Below are 20,757 nucleotides of genomic sequence, written 5' to 3' on the forward strand. Positions count from 1 at the left end.
ACCCTCGTAAGTCAGGATTAATTAACCTGCAGATCCCTGCAGGCTTCCAACACCTGCTAACTGAGAGAATCCAGCCAGTCTCTCACGGTGCTTTTTTTGCACGCAGCAAGCTGTAGCACCTGGAATAAGGGAAGGAAGGTTACAAGGAAGGTTACAAGCTCTGGCTTTGCCTGGGTGGTTTACAATGAAGGGGGGAAAAAAAAAGAAAAAAATATTTTGTACAGTCTGTTTTCTTTCTTTTTTCCTTTTTTTAATTTAGACCAGCAATCTCTTTTGCATGGGAGGGGCATCTGCTAGCAAGCAACTCTTGTTTCATGCCATTATCACCTTTCTGAGGCTGAGGAAAGTAGTTGTAGCTGAGTTCTGCCTCTCAGCTAATGGGCACCCCTCTCTCCTGGCTGGTGGCTGCCATCTGTGGCAAATGTTGTAGAGCGAGTAGTCAGCCACCGCGGGATGCAGTTATCTGATGCAACGGCTCTCTAGGGACTGATTTAGGACAACTATAGTAAGGGCAGTTGGAACTAATTGGATTTTTTTCTTTCCCCAGCCTGGGTTTCCAGATGTGACAGGGCAGCATTGCTTTATTAACCCAGCCATGTTCATCCACGCTCCCTGTTACAGAGGAAGGGTTTTCTTTTTTTTCCTCTTGGTGTTGAATCACAGCTTAGTGGGGGTTGTTTCCTGATGGTTCCTGAACAAGAGCCAAGCGGCCTTCCTTGCCTGCTGGAATTTTACAGCAGGCACTGAGCAGGGGTGCCACCCTGCTGAATGCTGGCATTTGTTATTTCAGTGAACGCTTTTCGTTATCTCCACCAGTACCTGACTCATTTCAGTGGACCCGGCAAACCAGGAAAAAAAAAAATCCCTCCCGCCCCCACAACGTTCTTCAGTGACTCATTCAGGTGGATAAAGCTTTTACGAATGTCCCCTCACAGCTAACAGGACACAGGCAATCAGCTTGTGTGCAGAAGAATTAAGACGGTGTTTTGCTGGCTCCTCTCCCGCAAGAGCTTTGGCCACTTTGGCCGTGAATTGCTACCACCCAGCCCTTCGCTGCCCGGACACTCGGCTCTGTCGGTGCCAGCTTTGGTGCTTTTTGGATCCTCTCCACAGCCATCGCATCACCCTAACTGGATGAAAACTCCAGGCTGTCTTCTGCTAGTGCTTTGGCCCAACACCTACCAGGCCATGAATGAGGAGATGGACCCACCTGGTTGGGAAGATGTTGGATCGCTGTGGAGCAGCAGCCTCGGTTCATCTGCCCACGCCGCTCACCGGCCGTGCATTCCCTTCCATGGTGCCTTTCTGACAGAGATGAGAAATAAAAGCCCAAGGGGAGATGAAGTGACCTGCTGAAGGTCGCAATAGTTTTGCTAGAGTCTTGTACCAAGGCATCAAAAAAATTACTCGTATGCTGTATTTTTTTAGATAATCTTGTGCTTTAGATAATGGACAGCTTGTCCCCTATGCACTATGGTCCCTTCATAGGGCAAAGGAGTGTGTTTCACAGTGTCATGGCCATTGATCCTTTATATTCTGCCGTTTTTCCCTGAGGATCTCCGCAGGAATAAGTTCTCCATCTTTATCTGTCCTGAAGATCTTTAAGAGAGGCTGAAGGCTTGCTAGTACTGTGCACAATATCAACTCAAAGCCAGAATGGAGCACACCCTTCAGAGCAGCATGGTAAATCTGTGCTCTTCACAGTCCAGGCAAGGGTGGTGGGCACCCAAGTGACTCCGGCAGGATCCTGTGCTTGAAAGAACTCTCCAGCCACCTGCAAACAACCATGGCAGCAGCCTGGATAAATGTGGCTCTGGGTCAAGAAGGACCACAGGCAATGCCATCTGCATAAAAGTCAGAGGCTTCATGCCCTTGGAGACCCTATACCTGTGGACACACCTGCCTGGGCCTGGCCACCACCTTCTCCCCTCTTCACAGTTTACCTCTCTTCTTTTTTTTTTACCCCATCTCCCAGCAACAGGGCAAAATCTCCTTTTGTATGCCCCTTCCTTACCACCCACCCATCAACCACAAGATCTTTTCCAACCTAAATGATTCTATGATTCTATATAGCTCTTCTTCCAGTAGCAACTGAAGGCTAGCACCAGAACAGTGGTTCTCCTTATGAACTCCCTACCTGCCCTCCCACACGTACAGTTTCTCGGTGAAGCATTCTCCCTAGCGTGCTGTACTCGGCTTGCCTAAAGGCTGCAGCTCTTTAACTAGAAGACATGCTTCTGGCATTCCTGGGAAGCGAATTACAGTCAGGCTGGCAGCTGCCCTCTGCCCTTGTCTACTGCAATAGCTCAAGATGATGCCAGCAGCCCCTGGGCTGCATTAGGAAGAGGGTCGCCAGCAGGTCGAGGGAGGCGATTATTCCCAGCTGTTCAGCACTGGTAGACATATCAGGGGTGCTGGGTCCAGTTCTGGGCTCCCCAGTACAACACAGGAACTTACTGCAGCAAGTCAGTGAAAGGCCGTGAAGATGATGAAGGGACTGGAGCATCTGACATACGAAGAAAGGCTGAGAGAGATGGGTTTATTCAGCCTGGAGAAGAGAAGACTCAGGATCTGATCCATGTGTATGAACACCCAATGGGGCAACTAAAGAAGATGAAGTCAGACTCTGAGTGGTGTCCAGTAAAAGGACAAGAGGCACTCGGCATAAATGGAAATACAAGAAATACCATTTCAACATTAAAAAGCCCCACACTTCTTTACTAAAAGGGTGACCACCCAGACAGGTTGTGGAGTCTCCATCCTTGGAGATACTCAAAACCCGACTGTATGTGGTCCTGAGCAACCTGCAATAGCTGACCCTACTCTAAGCAGGGGTCAGACTAGACAATTCCCAGAGGTGCCTCCCAGCTTTAACCATTCTGTGATCCTACTTGCTGATCCTCATGTCCTGCAGTCAAGTCCCACTACCCTTACTTGTATTTTCCCTCAACCACTTTGATGGAGTGGTGTTCGGCACTCCTGGGTGAAGGGACAAATTAGCTCGTCTGCAGCATTTCTCAGAGACACCTGAGCAGCTGACAAATGCACACCTGATAGGGGAGTAGATGAGGAAAAAAGTCTTTCCACAGGGTGTTAAGTCCAGACAAAGCATGCGGGATTCATCCCATCTAACTCTGGACATTTGCAATATAACTGTTTATGCCTGAGTTATGCGTCTAGACTCCCCTCAGAGTCAATACAGAGAAATAGGCATTTCTAGAAAGTGATTCATGCGACCTATTTTACATGAGATGAATCATGCCCAAGAAGTGCCTCTCCTTCTCTGCTGATTATTATGAAGAGAGAGAGATGTGAAGAGGTCAGGTGTGGACTTCTACACTGTAGACATCTTACGCCATTTAGGATGATTCCCACCTCCAATACTTGTGCAGAAGTCTATCTGTTATTGCCTAGAGTAAATTCTTACACACCATAAAATGCAGTCAAATTTGATGAACGTCTCTTGGCCTACAAATAGGACTAAACAAACAGACAACTGAAAAGGACGGGCAAACCCCAGAGTGCTGGAGATTAAAAATTCGTACAAACAATCTAGGGGCAGCTTTATTATTCCAACAGTGCGTATTTTAGGGGTACAGCTCAGGGACACTTTGAGTAATGTATTACACTGGCCCAAAGTCAAGGGCCCCAAACCCTGCAGAGTCCTTGTGTGGCTGGGCTCCTCAGCCCTGAGTCCAGGGGAGTCCAGGGAACTGGTGACTTGATCAATCCATGGGGTTTGACTTGATCAATCATCTCTGGGGTGAACAGAGGAGAGCTGTGGAAAAATGCAGTCAGGACAAGATGGCTCAGTAAGGAGATACCTTAGATCCTCCGTTGCAGTTGTTAGTCCAGATTCCTTTGCATAAATCCATCAACAGCATCTTACTGGGGCAGAAGATCTTCACCTCATCATGCTGTTGATTGAACTTTCTTACTCACAAACGATCCTTGGCCTGCAATGACAAGCAGCAAGGAGGTAATGTACGTCCTTGGCGGTGATAGGCCCTATGCTGGCGTGTCAAATGCTTGAAGGGCACTGCAAGATGACACGACCTGTCTTGTTTTGTCTTTTGAAATATGATTAGGCAACATAGCATAAAACTGTTATCCCTTTTTGTACTGGCTGGTACACATCTGGACAGCATCTGGACAGAAGACTGATCAAACTTGGCGGAGGTGGTTTGGCTATGCACCATGATGCCTGCACATGCTCTAGGAAGCCAGAAGGCATAAACACACTATGGTGGTATGGGTGCTGGGGTGCAGCGTGGTCCTGGATGCCTTAGACAGTCAGTCTAGGAGCTTGACCCTAATGTTGCTGCAAGGGTTCTGTGAAAAGGCAGTATAGCTGCAGATTTCATCAGGTGAGTCATCTTTGGGCAAGATGCTTAGCTCCGGGATTTTTCAAGGGAAGCCACAACTTTTAGAGATCTGCAGGCATTTTGGGACATTAGGATTGTAGAAAAAGAAAGGATTGAGGAAGAGTATGTACAGTAAACTTCCAAGAAAAATGATGTGCAAAGTGTGAATGAAAATAGTTTGTCTCAAGTTAGGTACCCCAAATCCCAGATTAATTCCTGGTATAAAAGAACTTGTGACCTCCAGTTTCTCAGCATTTTGATAAAGACAGTAATCTTTTTTTCTCTAAAGTGCTCAGAGATGTCAGATGACTATATAAGATTTAAGTGATATTAAGTGTAGATATTAGCTGTTGTCCTGTAAAATGTAGTATGCAAACGTATTGGAAACTGCTGTGTGATGCAGGGAGAAAGTTGATACTCTACACCTTGCCAGTGTAAAATTTCATCATCAAAAAATCGTAAAGTGTTTCCATCCTATGATATTTTGGTGGTGAGAGGAAAGTGACTAACTCTTACGAAACGCTTGGAATGCCTGACGCTAAGGTGACTGGCCCTTATTTAAAACTCAGTAATATTTCACCCACTTGGTATTGCATTTTCAATGGTATGAAAATATATCTACATGTTATTTCCCAGCAGAGCTGAGTGAACACCAAGACTGGGCCTTTTTTTCTCTGCTGCACAAGTGTCCACATCATGTACCTCCACCACTTCTTGTGCTGGCGTGATTCCACAGAGGTCCAGAGCGTTCCAGCTGCAGAGGTTTTTACCCCCAACCTTGTCAAGCTGCAAGTGCAAGGGAAAACTAGTATGGTGAGCTCACATCCTCAGTGAGAAGAATTACAGATCCCGACACTAGTGTAAAGATATCCTTTCTCTCCTGGAGGAAATCTTGATCAGCAAGGGAACTGCAGGCAGGGTTTGAGTACAGCTGGCAGCGTCCTGGGGAACTCTGCAAAGCGCTCTTGCCAAGTACTTAGGATCTGCTCTGGGGGAACGCCCTTATTCAGAAGCGCGCATTTGCATACCATTAATGCCCCACCGCCTTCAGTACTTAAGCTGTCTTCTGAACTTGGACTTTATCCTGTGGTGTGCACCTTCATCTCATCATTTGTCCCTATGCACTTACACCTAGCCCAAGTAATGGCTCCAGTCTGGGCTTGTGAGAGGAGGGAACAATAACAATCAAAGCAGCAGAAAAAGTTTTCAAGTGCTGTTGGGAAATCATGTGCTGTTTTTCTATTCTTTGTATAAATTTCCTGCTTTTTCCATTTCAGAGCTAATTGAGCTAAGGGCAAATTGCCTATTCACCATTGCCTAACGGCATACTTGTTTCTGATGATGACTGCTTATAGTAAATACTCTAGTCTTAAATGGGAGAAGTTGGTCAACAGAGCTTCCGTTCAGTTTCACAAGAAGAGTTACACTAATTCACAGCAGTTAAATAGCTGTCCCTTTATCTTCACTTTGCTAGTCAAATGGGTAAACAACTTCCAAAGCATGCAGGACTGCACAGCTGAAAATCTTAAAAACTGGCATTGCATGAAAGAGCATTGACCGGCTGCATGGGATTCATCGCACCAGCACGAGATGGCTTCAGCGTCCAAACTCACCATGTCTTCTTCGTAGTCAGTGCTAAGGGACCGTTCCTCTGAGCCACCTCAGCTGCCTGTTTCAGGATGAGATGAGCTGTACCCTGGAGGTGATGACTTCTTTCACTCAACTGTTAAAGGAAGCTTAGGTGATCAGTTTAGGTACAGGCATGCAAAATGGACAGGTGAATCCCACACATTTTATCTGGAGATGATAGCTCTCTGTAGACCCTCTTTAACCAAAGTGGTTTTGGTATGACCAGAAGACCCCTAAAAGCCTCCACATTTCAGAAGATAAAATAATTGTATTGATTAGGAAATTCTTCACTAACAGTTACACTGAGGACCTTTACCAAACTGCTGTGTCACAGCAGCCCTGATATTTGGCTTACTTAAAACCAGATCACAGAGGGTAAATGTATCATACAGAAGAGCCACCTGGTATATCAACAAGATCTAGAAGAAAAGAAAAGGACAGAAAATGCCCTTTCAAGCCAAACCGTAGCTAAAATACTTTGCCTCACATCAAAACACAGCGATGCCTCGTAACATTCAACCTTTTACTATATTTTGATGGCAACGCTTTGTTTAAAAAAACAATACCTGGAGGATTACATTGTGTCAATCACCGGCCCAAGGGTGACTAATACTTTTCATTTCAACCATCTATTATGACCAGTGGGTGTCTTTCATTAAATTATATGCTGCATGGTGATGCCTAAAGGCTTTGTCTCTTCCCACGGACCTTTCCCTGGCATTTCTATTGACGTGTCAGCAGCAGCTCCATGAGATCTTGGCTTTGCTGTCAGAGCTAACTTGAGTTGCCAATGCCATTTCACCATTTCGGTCTCCCCTGCGCTCCTCTTTGCCGTCACGGCCTCCTTGGGGATGCCACTGCCAGAAATCAGAACCCATTCACTTCTTCTGGGGGAGTGTTATTTTTAAGCCGGTGCGCGGCTCAGCCCTGCAAACCCTCATTCTGGCAATAGGAGCTGCCCGTGGAGAGGGCAGTGCTCTGTGGCATGAAACCAGGTACGAGGCGCCAGGGAAGGGAGGAGAGGGAACACTGTAAGTTAGCTTCACTGACAAAGCCAGAGTTTCATGAAATTACGGCCTCTGTGGACCTCATGCTGGATAAAATGAAAAGGAAACTTAAACCAATTAAGCCTGTGTATTAATTGTGGAAATCCTGACGTGGTTCTACATTTCCTTCAACAGCACTGGGGTTTTAATTTTTCATTTGAAAGGGCAGTTAATTCTCACCTATGCTTTTTTTTCCCCTTTCTTTTGCATTTTGGTGATAATTCACTCTTCAGTTTTAGAGTTACTTTCAAAACATAACTCCCTACTCATTGTAAAATATAACACAAAATGAAAATCCCTTCAACATTCAAATAAAAGTAGTTTGGAGACTGAAGAAGAAAGCTTTCAAAGGGCAGACTTCAGTGGCCTTAATGTTTGTTTAAAATATATGCCTTACACTTTAATTTTGATTTCTGTAATTTACCTCACTTAAGCCACAGTCCTCAAAGATTTATGAATTCACAGGGAGTTTGCACAATGCATGAAGTTCAACACGGGGATAAATTTGCAGGATTAAAGGCAGCTGTACTCAGACCACGGGCACTGGGGGAATTTGTGCTCTCACAGCTTTCTTGCAGAATCCACTGTTGGTAGAAACGCATTGGCTTCATTCTGGTAACTCGATGACTTCTGTAGCAACTCAGGCCATGGTTACAGGTTGGTTATTACCAGATCTGTGGGCTTCTTGGGATCAGCTTGCTCTGGATCAGATGTGAGCACACAACAACCTTCTTTCCGTTCAGTTAGCCCAAGCATACAGAACTATTTCTGTGCCGGCTTTATGCTCTTTTACCAGGTTTAAGCTGGCTACAGTACCTGCTCCGTCAGATGTTCTGGGACAAAATGACTCCTTCAGAATATTTTGAACACGTTTGAATTGACGGAGTAATTTCATACAGTTTCAGTGCTTTGCATCCTGTCGTTGTGGCACTTCTCATTCAGCACATGGCACGTCAAGACTATGTTCAGGGCCATGCCAAAACAAGGCCTAAGTTCACGAGAACTAATCCCCTCCTATCTCCTCAAGAGCCTGGTAGGCTTGCAGACTCAACTTGAACTGCGTTTATATAAGCTGGAGGCCTATGGAAGAGCAACCCAGCCACCTCCATGCTCACTGCTTTGCTCGTTTCTGCTCTTTCACCGCACTGTGAGCACAACTGAGCTGGACAAAACAAAACAAAATCGGAAAGCAGGGGTTATTTCCAACGCTGATCTGTTTGATCACATGGCCCTGCAAGTAAAGGCACTAGCACAACAAGGACAGTGCAGTGACAGGAACCAAAGACCAGGAGGAAAAGTGCAGGATACATGTCCCTGTGCTTGGTGGAGAAGGCTTGGGAGATCCTTACACAAGCACCGCCTGTAGAGAAGTGCCTGCAGAGCCACAGCCATCACCGTCACGTTGGTAGACCAGCTTTTCTTATTCCACAGCACAAAAGTGGCGTGAGCAGGTTGTCTCTCTGCCTTGCTCATCATCCTGAAGCACAGATCTCAGAAACTCCAGGTGAGCATCCCCAGGTGCTGCCGGGTGAGATAAGGCACATCAAGACAAACGTGAGGAGGGACAATACTCCCCAAGGAGTTCTGACTCAGGCGGGGAGGAAAAAAGTTTGCTCATAGCCACTACACGTATGGCTCAGGGCCCTGTATAAGAGGTGAAATAAGTGTCACATTGGGTCATGGAAAGATGACTACAAGCCAGCCTAGCTGCAAGCAGAGATAGCCTGTGACAGCCAGCCACGCTCGGTAATTGCATGCTTTGTGTGATAGATAGCAGGACCAGAAACAGCTAGCTTGTTAAAACTTAGAGCACGGGCAGTGTCTGAAAATATACCCGGGATCTTCTCAATTAGCCCAAGCATGCAACAGTATTTTTATGTCAGGTTTATGCATTTTTTCCAACTTTAAGCCTGGCTGCAGGACTGACAATTTCCAGTCTGATGTGAAGTGTGAGATCCTGGGCTGTGCTGTGAATTCAGTCTGGGTAGATCAATTAGGGATGTGGAGTCAGTGAAAGACTGTGGCAGCATGAAATCACCCTTCTTGTCCTGTTCTGTTCCAGGGACGGGAGCATCCATGGATGTAAATCCTGCATGGGCACATTCAGAACCAAATTCAAAATGCCCCAGCTAGGTGATGCAAATTGCTGAACTTCACTCTGCTGATTTGGATTTGTTCACAGATTTCTCTGGGAGCACTTCGTCCTGGCAAACTTCATACCATTTCAGCTATCAGCTTCTCATGCCCTACGGCTTTAGACGGACCAGGTACCATCTTTCTTCACCACATCCAGCATAAAAGCATAAAGATGATATAAACACCCTATTATGTTATTTTCTTAAGAACATTGTCATATGCTCATTTGTGATCTGGATCAAGTTAGAACTGCTGGGTGCTCCGGAACTGCACAGGTGTGGTATTAATTATTACAGGACTAAGGTTAATTTGTCTCCTTAGGCTGTACTGCAATGCCATTTGAGGTAACTCTTTTACCCCCAAACGACTTTTAGGACATAGTTTTCATGCTACCTAGATCTCTGTGCAATAACAACTTGAATTCCTGCTCTCACATTACTGCGCACCACTCCTTCAAAGCTGGTTGTTAATAAGAGGCAAAGCAAAGCCAGCAAAAAAATAAAGAAAAAAGGTGTTTTCTTTTTTGCTAAGACCAGCCCAGCTACCTGACCACAACACAGGGGAGCTGTACTGGCACAGCTGAAAGAACAGCAAAAGATGTGGAGCCTGGCAAGGGATGGGGAAAAGTGGGCACCTCTGCAGCGCTGACAGCACTGTGCCTTCCCGCTTGGTACCGAGCAGCCGTGGAAAGTGCTCTGCCACTCTCCTGCACTAGCGGGATGGCTATATTTAGGCAGCCCCTGTGTTTCAGGAGTCCTTTCAATCCAGGCCCTGATCTGCTAACAGATGAAGCTGGGGGTGGACAGTGATGGCCTTGAAGCGTGCAGCTGGTGGAAAGCTGCTCCTTTTGGGCCCTGCGCGACTCGGCGTCACCTGCGGTGACATCTACGCGTGCTTCCCTGTGCCGGGGTCCAGCTACGTGCCTGAGCCTCGCCTGCGTGTCAGGATGAGGGTACCTCACGTGGAGGTGTGAGGTAGCGGTGGTGGAAGCAGCAGAGGAGGAGAGGAGCGTAAGCTGGAGGAAGGCTGATTGCGTGGCATCCTTCTGTACACGGTCTGCTCCCAGTATGTGGTGTAATCACCAGCATGGGGAGAACAGGCAGTCTTTAAAGCCTCCTGACCTCCCTCTGGTCTTGGGAGCCCACTTGCAGCAGGAGAGCTGGACTGTGCAAAGCCTCCCTCAGCCTCGCTCGCTACTCTGTCCCCTGACATTTCCCACCCCACCGTGAGCCTCCCTCATGGACTTTCCTGGCCAAGGCGAGAACCATTTCCCCAGACAGTACAACGTGGCACATGTCTAACACTTCACGCTATCAAGTAGGTCAAAATCTACTCCCATTTTCCAGATTGGGAACGGGAGTGGAGGCAGGAAATGTGATGCCCCAAGGCGACGGGATGAATCACTAGCAGAAACAAAATGAAAATTCAGAACTTCCTGTCTCTTTACTCAGCTCCTTGAATACTGTTGATGATTAAGCTATTAAAAAGTTAGTGCAGTTGATGACCTCTACATCTCTGGTCAGTGATTAGGGCCCCAGCGTATTAAATGCGGAAAAGAATAAAACAAAGACAATTTCAAAGAACTGGGAAAAAAAAAAAAAAAAAGAGGGCAAGGAATTTCTTTTGTGGCTGGAACATAAATGTTGGGTTCCCATACTCCCACAGTGCCTCTTCCAGTAAGGAAGGAAGTTTCTCTAGTTCTACCCCTGCGGGTCCACCGAGAGTTGAAATTGGCTTAAGCCACAGCTACCACCAAGAGGCAATGCTACGGTGACACTGCCTCCCCTGCACGCAGTTTCTGACCCCCCTCCCTCTTGTCAACACGACCGCTCACGCAGGCACACGATGAACCAGCCCGGGGAACTGCAACCGTAACGATTCTTTTCCTTTCCTGCGCTACCTTTGCTATGAGTCCTGGCTCACTGCACAGCTGTATGAACCGCTGGCGCTGACACAAGGGACGGGGTGCCGGAGGATATAGGAACAAAAGGCCGGAGGACGGGAGGCTCAGCCTCCCTCCTTCAGGGATGCTGAAACTGCTCAGGAAACTACAGCTCCTCTGTTCCCTCCGCTGCTGGGAGCAGAGCGAGCAGGGACGGGTACAACCGTGTCTGAGGGTGACAGAAAGCAGCCCGCTGGCCCTGCAGCTTTCTCCTCCTTTGTTCCTGAACAGATGGAGCTGACTCAGATTTTTTGATGCTTGTACTTAGTTTGTCATTAGAAGACACAGTCATTTACTGCTCTGCGTGTGGGGTGACTATCCACAGGGCTGAAATTGCTTTTCCTTGCATTTCATCTGCATTATGATTCCCGATGGCCGTCTCACTCCGTCTCCTTCAGGGGTGCTGGTTTCACCCTGTGAGGAAGAGTTCAAACAGACGGCTCATCATCTTCCCAGTGGTTTTAGGTTTGGTCTTTTAACCTTTAGACTTTCCAAACTGGGTAAGTATGCTGCGCTGGTGAAGAGCATGACGAACATGTGAACAGAGTGGTTTTGGCCGCAGCCAGAGAGACTTCTTCCTCAAGAAAGCAACCCTTTCATCCCTCCGCTTGTGTAGGAAGGAAAAGGACGGTGAGGCGGTGCGGTGCTTCACCCCGGGGACTAGCAGGAAGCTCTCCTGTGGCATTTACTGCTTCATGAAAGCTATTTTTTCCCCTAAAGTTAAGGGATGTGCCAATTTTCAAGGATTTACAATCTTGTCCTTAGCCATTTTGCTTCTTTAGCGGCCTTCTGCTATAATACTAAAACAAACCAAAGAACAAAACTCACTATAATAAAATACAAGCTCAAAGCAGAAAGGGGACACTATGGTGGAGCCACATCAGAGCTATAATGGTAAAAATGTATTTGGGCTCAGAGCCCCAGGTCTATAAAACTCAGACTGTATTTTTTAAGGGCACAAGAAAGGTGTTACATACAGGGTTTGGAAAACTTGCAGTTCAGGGTTTGGGCTTGAAAATCTCTGCAGCATCCAGAAGTACACAGCAACAGTCTCTGAGGTAGTATTACCACTATGGAAAGGGACTGTGGAGTTATAATAGACATGTTCCACAGAAATGGCATTTTCATACTCAACAACAGTGGAAAAAGGGAGTATCAGGAGAGGACTGGAAACCAGGATATCGCCATGACTCTGCATGGGGAACCCATTGTGAACACGATATGGAAATCCATTCCCCTGTCTTAAAAAAAAAAGGCCTTAGAAGCAGAAATGGTTCAATGAAGGGCAAGTATGGAATGGCTTCCATTCCTGGTATCACTAAAAAACTTGCTAGCCGGCAAAAACTGAGGGGGAACACAACAGAAGTCTATAAAAGAAATGAATGTAATGGAGAAAATGAATATGAAAGGATTATTGTCTCTTCCAACACGAGACCCAGCAGAGGGTTCTTGCAATCCAGCAGATGTTAGTTCAAAGCCAATGAACAAAGGTGGGCTCCACATGACAAGCAGCTAGTTCATCTTTGGAACTCGCCTGCCACAGGACACTGTAAGAGCCAGAAGCTTTTACGAGTCCACAAAGCAAATGGGCAATCTAATGGAAGGAACAAAATCATCAGAGACCATGAAATGCAGTGACACCAAGTGCTGCTGAAGAACCCCCTGAGCTGCAGAGAGCTGGGAGGATGCCCCAGGGAAGTATCGCTGGGTGGTTAAAATATCCCTGTGCTCTCCCCTCGGCATTCACCACTGGCTCCATCTGGAGATGGGACACTGGGCTAGATGGGCAACGGGTCTGACCCACCAAGGCTGCTCTTATGCATAAAAAGGCAGAGTTAAATAAGCCACGTAATGCAAACCAGGCCGTTGATAATAAATCTTTGCGGAAATCCACTTTTCAAAACTTATTGCGTCTCTAGACCTGATCCTACTACTGTGTGCACGCACTCAGGTGGACCCAGCATCGAGCCCATTTGAAATCATTTGCCTTCTTACAACTATAGGTTCCTGTACAGAGAAAACAGTTGCCTGGTCGAGGCCTGAGTTTCATTTCTTTGTAACTACACTTTAAGTGAAAATGAAGTACACCATTAAACTGTTATGGTAATTTATCCTTGCACTTTCTGCTCAACAGGTTTGCGTTGTTTTAAAAGTATGTTTCTGTGATACTTATAGCTATGTATATGTAATTTTGTGGTTCAGGGAGAAGAAACAGGAAAACCTGGGTTCCCACAGGAAACATAACTCGACCTCTTGCAGGCAGGTAACATTTTTGCCATATCAGTGTGATAAAGAACTTCAATGAGAGACAAATCCTGCCAAGGTTTACACCTGCGTGCAACTGCCTGACGTGACGAGCTCGAGAGAGGTTAATGAGATTTTTCCACGGTTCAGATTCTGCTGGAGGATGCTTCTGGGCGGGAACGGAGCCTGAGACAGTTCGGGCTGTCAGCAAACGATGAGTTAAAATGCCACCTGACGAGCCTTGGATCTGGTTCTGGAGGCTAGGATTTGTCTCCGTTTCTGCAAAGGTCTCCCATGGGGCAGGAACGCTTTTCCTGTGGGCCTGGGGTCTTAGCAAGGGGGGGGGGGGGGGGAAGAGAAAATCAGATGTTGCCGATCATCTCACTGGGGATGGGAAGGGAATATACCCTACCCTCCCCCGGGTAGCACCAACCACCCTTGTGCCCCTTTTTTTGTTATTATTTCCAACAAGCGCCTCGCAATGCTGTGTCTCCCCCCACGCACGCCGCGGCGGGAGCAGCAGGGCGGCAAGCAGCCCCCCCCCCCTTGCCCACCCCACGGGGCAGAGACAGGGTGGGCTACCCACAGAGCGCGACCCACCCCGTCCAGTCGCCAAACCCCCACGGCCCCACCGCGGACACGCGTGGGCCTCCCCACCGCGGACACGCGTGGAGCTCCCCACCGGGCGGCAGCGGGGGGGGGGGGCGGACGACCACCCTCTCGCCGTCGGGGCTATTGTTGGGCGGCGGCGGGGCGGGGAGGGCTGCCGGGGCCGCCCCCCGCGCCGTCCTCCCCCGCTCGTTCTCTCCCCGCGAGTTTACCCAGCAGTGCTTTGGGGCGGGCGCGTTTCCGCCGGTTTTTCCTGTTGGAGAAGGGAAGGGGGAGCTGTTTTCTCTCTCTCTCTCTTTCTCCCCCCCCCCCCCCCCCCCTTGCTCGCAGTATATTTTCTATCCCTTTTCTCCTCCTCCTCCTCCTCCTCCTCCTCCTCCTCCTCCCCGGCTATCTTTGTCTGGCTCGCAGCTCCCCGCTCCAGCCCCGACCCGCCGGTGCCCGCGGCCGTTTCACGCGAGGGCAGCGCCGCGGGAAAGGGCTCGGAGGCGGCGGGGGCTCCGCCGCGGCGCTGGGCGTGAACCCCCCCCCCCCCTTTTCCCCCTTTCCCTCCCCCCTTTCTCCCTTCCCTTCCCTTCCCTCCCTCCATGCGAGAGCGGGGCCGCCGTTGCCGGTTCCCGGCGTGATCGCCGGGCCGTGCCGTGCCATGCCCGGGCGAGGGGAGCCCCGAGAGGCTGCCAGAGGCTGCCGGCCCCGGCGCCGCTCCTGCCGCCGCCGCCGCGACATGGTGTGAGCCCGCTGCCGCCGGGGACGCGCGGGCACCCACCCACCCATCCATCCATCCCTCCATTCACCCACCCACCCATCGACCGGCCGGCCAGGGCACCGCCGCCCGCCTCGGGGAGGGGGGTTCCAGCCCCGCACTGCACCGCGGGGAGACAGGCGTCCCGCAGCACCCCCTCTCCTTCCTTCCTTCCTCCTTCACCTCCCCCTCCTCCTCCTCCTCCTCCTCCTCCCACCATCCATCTATCTATCCATCATCCCCCCCCCCCCGCCAACCCCTCCCAATGCTGAAGAGTTTCAACCCGGCGGGGCTGGAGTGAAGAAGGGAAGGGCGGAGGGGAGGAGAGGAGCGGAGCTCCGCGCAATTCACAGCTGCTTCGGGGAGCGGGGGGGCGGCCTCGCTATTATTTAACAGAGAAGAAAAAAAAAAATACAAATACAAAAAAAAAAGGAAGGAAAAAAAAAAAACCCCGACGGGAAAATGGCGAACGATTCTCCTGCAAAAAGTCTGGTGGATATCGACCTTTCCTCCCTGCGGGTGAGTGCCGGGGCGGGGGGCACCCCCCCACCCCGCTCCTTCTCCGGGGGCGGGCGCGCCCCTTCGCCGGGGCTGCCGGGGGTGGGAGCGGCCGGGGCCGGGGCTTCGTTCGCCGGGGCCGGGGCCCCGTTGTCGGGGTGCGGGGGAGCGGTGGGGGCGTAGGGGGGAGCCCCCGCGGGGGCCGGCGGGGGGGGGGGGGAGCGCGGCCCTGGGCTGCTTTTTCCTTTGTTTGCATGTATTGGCATGTGCGTGGAAAAAACAGGGCGCAACAGCTGCACGCCGCCAGCAGCCGGGCTCGTTCGCTGGGCTCTGCCAGCAGCCATCGCCTGACAAAAATGTAACCCCCCTTCTCTTCTCCCCCCCCCGCCCCTTTTGCCCCTTCTTCCTCCCCCCCTCCCCTTCCCCAGGACCCCGCTGGGATTTTTGAGCTGGTGGAAGTGGTTGGCAATGGCACGTACGGGCAAGTCTACAAGGTTTGTGGCAGAATTTCTTCTCCTTTTATTATTGCCATTTTTCTAGAGGTGTAGCCGGTGTCTCTGCCGGGCTGAGCGCAGGGCTGAGGGCGAGCCACCCGCTGTGGCAGGCGGAACAGTTAGGGATGATAAAAATGTTGTCCTTGTCATTGTTGCTGCCCGTGACAAGTTTGTCAGCCTCTTGGCTTCTCTTTTTCCAGAGGGGCATAAATTACTCTCCCAAGTACCCCTCCTGAAATGATGAAATAGTGCCTTATTGTCCTTTTTGCCCCCTACTCCCCCCCTCCAGAGACGTGACCAAACCGAGCGGACCCTGTCAGAGGGTGTCCGGGCTGTACAAAGAGGTCCACGGGCTTATTCAAAATTGCTGCTGGAAGTCCTCGTGGAAGTTACTGCTGCTGCTGCGGTGACTTTAGACAAAGGCATTGGCCTTCATTAAAATTGTCACCCGGTTTCCTTGTTGGAAAACCTTCAAAGTGCTGAAGCTGTCGAGTCGGGGGTGAGTGGTGCTGCATCCGATCCCACTGCGCTGTGCAGCGCAGCGATGGGGCGGGCAGCCTGACAATAATAAGCGATCGAAGCAGGGAAGCTTATTTCGTGAAAATCAGAATTCCCAGAATAACCTGTTTGACAAGTGTATGACTTTAAAAAAAATAGAAATCGGAGAGTGCCCATGTGGGTGTGAAACTAGCCTACTTTTTTTTTTTTTTTTTTCCCCCCCCTCCACTGTGCAGTCAGTGGAACAAACAAATCTTGAGATTGCATGACTTTGCAGTGAGTGCTAGCTACCAGGATGACTAATTATTCACACAGTCTTAATATTTGGCTAAAGACTGAAGGCTCTAGCCTTAAACTGGGTAGAAATGCGAGGCACATTTGCAGAGGGAAGGAGAGATAACTGAAAGTAAGCGAGTATGCCTAGTTGCTTTTGTTGGGTTTGGGTTTTTTTTGTTGGTTTTTTTGCAGTATAGTTGGTGAGTTTCCCTGATGACAAGATACTGCTCCTTGCAGCTCCAGTAACTAAATAAAGCACTTTGGTGCCTCTTCTGCAAATGAAACACATGTTGGTTTGTTTTGAGGGCGTGAACCTCAGCCTTCATGGTGGAGAAGTAGTCTGTCTGCGCAGCGTGCGCGTTGCATTTTAAGACCAGAAGTGGAATAACCAGACTGCTGCTGTTGGCAGAAAGCTGGAAAAAAGGATGTGGGTCAAAAAGCCAGAGGAGGAGGGGGGGATGAGTGAGAAGCTGCACTTTGACACCACCTTGACTGTTTAATTTTTTTCTGACATTTTTTCCTGACAAATTGAATGACACTATTTAGTTTTTTTCTGTAATCCTTCTGCTCCCAGAGCTTGCATCACCTGAACCCTTCTTACAAAAAAAAAAAAAAAAAAGTAGGGCGTGAATGTGTGACTTGAAACGCTCCTGTTAATTATTGCAATTTGGTGCATTGTTTCTCGGCTTACTTGTTAATGCTTTGACTTAATGAGCGAAGTCGTCGGTGGTTTAACAGTCTTGACAGTAGAAATTTTAGATTTAATTTTCCTTAAGGATGCTAGAACTTTCCTGGAATAGTTAGCGTTAGAGATGAAAATCAGCACGTGCATTTATTGACTTGGGAGAGTGGATGAACACCTGAGGTCTAAGGGCATCGGTGTCACTCTGTAAGAGGGGGAGCAGCAGGCGGTTTCTGTCAGGGCACTAGGCTTAGTGTGTGTCTGACAAGATTTCTCCTGCCCTTCCTCACTGGTTAGACAACGGTGGCAATGTTTCCTCCTGCCTGGTAACGGAGGGCATGGTGGTTTGGGTGCCAGGAATAAAAGAAATAGGTAAATGCTGCTTTGCTATGGAGCCTGTCAGACAGTAGTAGATTGACAGGTGTGTAAGTTTGGATTGGCACTGCTACTCCTTAAGCATTTGTCCGCATTTGTGTACATAGTCTTAAAATGTGGACGCCTAACAGGGTTGTACGTAAACAAAAAATACCAAAACAAAAAACTTCCTTGCTGTGATTAAACCTCGGCATTCTTCTTAAAAGAGTGCAGTAATGTAAAAAAAATAATCAGTGCAATAGCAGTGCAGTAGTATCTAACTTTTCTCAGCCGCTTTTTTGTTAGGAAAAATGCTCCCGGGACACCCAGAGATGAAGCTGTGTGTATGTTTTGAGGGCTTTCGGAGGAACTGCATAACCGAGGGAAAAACGTGGTTACGCTGTGTTTTCTTGTCGCCTTCCGCTTTCCTCCTACCCAGCAACCTCTCCTTGAAATCCCTCTTCCCAGACGGTTTTATTTCCCTTTTAACCAGTCTGTCATCCCAAGGGACTGGCAGGGGTTAGGTTGTCTTTGAAGAGCCACGTCCCGGAGATCTCCGGGGTACTGCTAGTTTGATGTACTTCCACATTTGTGTATCGGCATCAGCGATGATGTCACCGGGACGCGGGGAGTGGGATTGGCTGGCTACCTGCCACTGCGGGGAGGACGGAGGGAGCGGGAGAGGGCATGACGTTATCTCTTTGTCTAGCTCATACACCCCGGCGATGATACCGAAGGTCGTTTTGCCTCGCTGGGGAGTCTGCTTTCCAGCGGTGGTGGGAAGGAGACCGCGCTGACCTGTTGAAAAGCAGGAAAGAGTCCTGGTTTTCTCCTCTTTGCCTTCGCCGAGCTTGCTGGAAATAGCTTCGAGCGATCTGGCTAGTGATATTTCTATAGATAGTTCGGCCTTAGGTATTTATTTAGGTATATATAGGTGCAGAGATGAATATAAGCTCATGAAATAGGAGGGCAGCCCTTAGTTGCTTGGCACCTAAATGCAAGTGAAGTTACTCCCTGTCACAGAGCAGTGTGGATCCTCCTGGGATTTTATGCCGTTAAATGGGTTGGCTGATGTGGAGCGTACTGGGGGCCCGGGACCTCGGCGGTGAAGTATTAAAAATACAAAGTTTTCAGCCGCTCTGCTTAAAGCCTATAGAGTTTATGTTATTTTCATCTTCACAAGCTCGCTTACAGCTCTCCTGTGTGAAGGAGCCTTGTGTTTCAAGAGGAGCTTGTTACACAGCGGTGCATCGGGGAAAAAACTGAGCCCCGGGTTCCCCGGCCCTGGGTGCCCAAAAGGAACGGGCTGTTTTGGGGAAGTCTTTGCCCGGCGCAGGGGAAGGGGAAGGGGCAGCGGCGGGGCTGGCTCGTTCATCCTGGGGCAAAGCAGAGCTCCTCTGCTGCTTATCTGAAATCCTGGGGAATGAAAGGCCAGCCTGGAAGTTGTTCGCCCTTTGGTAGTTGGTTCGAAATCTGAGGATGATGGCACGGAAGGAAGAAGGAGGCTTCTGCAAGTTAGAAAGCAAAGGGTTAAACGTTGCAAAGTACAGCAAGCGGAGTTCCCTCGGAGCTGGTGCAGAAATGACTGGCCGAGGAACCCCCTGAGCCTGTAGTTTAACACTTTTAAGGAGCCCCACGCCTCTGCTGGAGTTTGGGAAGAGAAATTTCCCTTCCACCAGGTTGGTATCAGCTGCTGGGAGCCAGAGGCAAGTGCGGGCTTGCCCGCAGCAGGCAGAGCTGGCAGAGGAGCCCACTGGCCCCGAAGCCCTCTTGTAAGCCCCAGAGTAGCGATGTACCACCTTTAAGCAGCAGAGATGTGAGCAGGGGATGATGGGGATGGCACAGAATTCAGCAGAAAAGTGGTTTGAGCCTGTAGTTGTGCTTTTTGTGCCCTGCTGCTGCGTTGTGGGATGGCTGTGCCACCACTCTCCTTTCCTCCTGAGCTCCGTCCTGCTTTATCAGAGCACTTCAGCGTAACTGGAACTTGTAGCCGGCTTACCAAATGATTAGCTGCCTTAAGGACTTTTTTTTTGATCTTTTGCAAATAGTGGAGAAGCATTTTTAGCATTGCTGCGGTTAGATTTTAGTTTTTCGCATCCAGTAGTAAGCTTAATTTGAAGTTTGGCTCACACGAAATGAAAACACTCCCGAAATTTGCCTCGAGATAAGATTCGAACTGGGTGTTTGCTTCCCTTCTTTTTTTAATGCAAAAATGACCTGTGAACTAAAGGCATTGGTTAATATTTTGCAGATTTTAAAATCGCTACCGTCTGATCGTTCATAGAGGCATAAGGCTTACTAATTTTGCAATTGAGACTGAACTGTGTTAACTTGCTTAGTCACTTTCTCTTTGGTTTTTTTGTGTGTGTGTGTACGTGTTTTTAAAGACAGCTAACACTTTAAAATAGCTGTTGTGAGTGTGCTGTTACCTCTCACAGATAGGCATCGTAATTCTCTTGCAGCAGCAATGACTGGGGGGAAGGATGTTTTTGTGTGAGTTCTGAGGCATAACAGGAGTGCACCAGAAAGCTGAGAATTAGGGATGATACTGCTAATTGCCCTCAACGCAGGCTGGTGTGGCTTTCTAAGAGCCTTGTAATAGTTAATTCATAGTGAAGGCTTCTTTTGTTGATTTATGTTGCAGCCTTCCAAAACTGCATGTAAATGATGTGTATTGTCTAACTGCTGGCTCATAAAAGGAAATGATGTAAGATGTGATCGTTTAAATGCTGATTTGAAAATAAATTAAAACTTGGATAAATGTTTTCCCACGCTAAGGATACTCTATTTTTGTCTTAATGGACTTTCTATCTTACAAGGTGACTGTGTTAGGGGGTAGGAAGAGAGGACAGTGCTTGGTATTCTCTACTAACTCAGTTGAATTTTTTTTTTCCCCTCCCTCTCCCCTTTCTTTCTCTCGCTGCTAAAGGGACATCATTGTGGATTCAAATGATTTTGTTAAACATGAATACAATTCCAGTCTTATCGCTATAAAGACAAACTGTACTGAGGATCAGTGAGGTCACTGGCTTTCAGGAACTGGTCCAGACCAGCTCTCTTAAGTATGAACTGCCCTTCTTCTGATTTTTCATGGATTGTGTTGCAAAGGGAGAGTTTGGCGTTGGAGAAATCGGGAAGGACCAGGCAGCAGCTGGAGTACTGGCATTTCTCTGGGTCCTGCGGCTAGATGTTTGCTCCCCTGTCCTCCCCCAAATTGGCTGAACTTTTGACCAGTTCTCCATC

The 20,757-nt window shown here is 48.8% G+C and overlaps 1 protein-coding gene and 1 long non-coding RNA gene across 10 annotated transcripts in view; one reads left to right on the forward strand and one right to left on the reverse strand.

The window, feature by feature from the left end:
- Window positions 1-20,757, forward strand: part of MAP4K4 (mitogen-activated protein kinase kinase kinase kinase 4) — a 383,820-nt gene that overhangs the window by 199,198 nt on the left and 163,865 nt on the right. For 2 of the 9 annotated variants that reach the window (XM_069770105.1, XM_069770103.1), the window contains exons 1-2: window positions 14,341-15,231; window positions 15,639-15,704. In XM_069770105.1, the coding sequence (XP_069626206.1) occupies window positions 15,175-15,231; window positions 15,639-15,704 (123 nt within the window). In that variant the 5' untranslated portion in view covers window positions 14,341-15,174. Of the gene's footprint in view, window positions 1-14,339; window positions 15,232-15,638; window positions 15,705-20,757 lie in introns of those variants that run through there. The other 7 variants (XM_069770102.1, XM_069770109.1, XM_069770099.1 and 4 more) reach the window with 6 other exon arrangements.
- Window positions 3,554-8,130, reverse strand: LOC138681892 (uncharacterized). Its single transcript, XR_011322093.1, has 2 exons — window positions 5,067-8,130; window positions 3,554-3,956 (listed from the first exon to the last, which is right to left on the reverse strand). It is a non-coding gene; the product is annotated as an uncharacterized lncRNA (long non-coding RNA).

Source organism: Haliaeetus albicilla, chromosome 25 (assembly GCF_947461875.1).
Source record: "Haliaeetus albicilla chromosome 25, bHalAlb1.1, whole genome shotgun sequence".
In the NCBI taxonomy this organism is placed as follows: Eukaryota; Metazoa; Chordata; class Aves; order Accipitriformes; family Accipitridae; genus Haliaeetus; species Haliaeetus albicilla.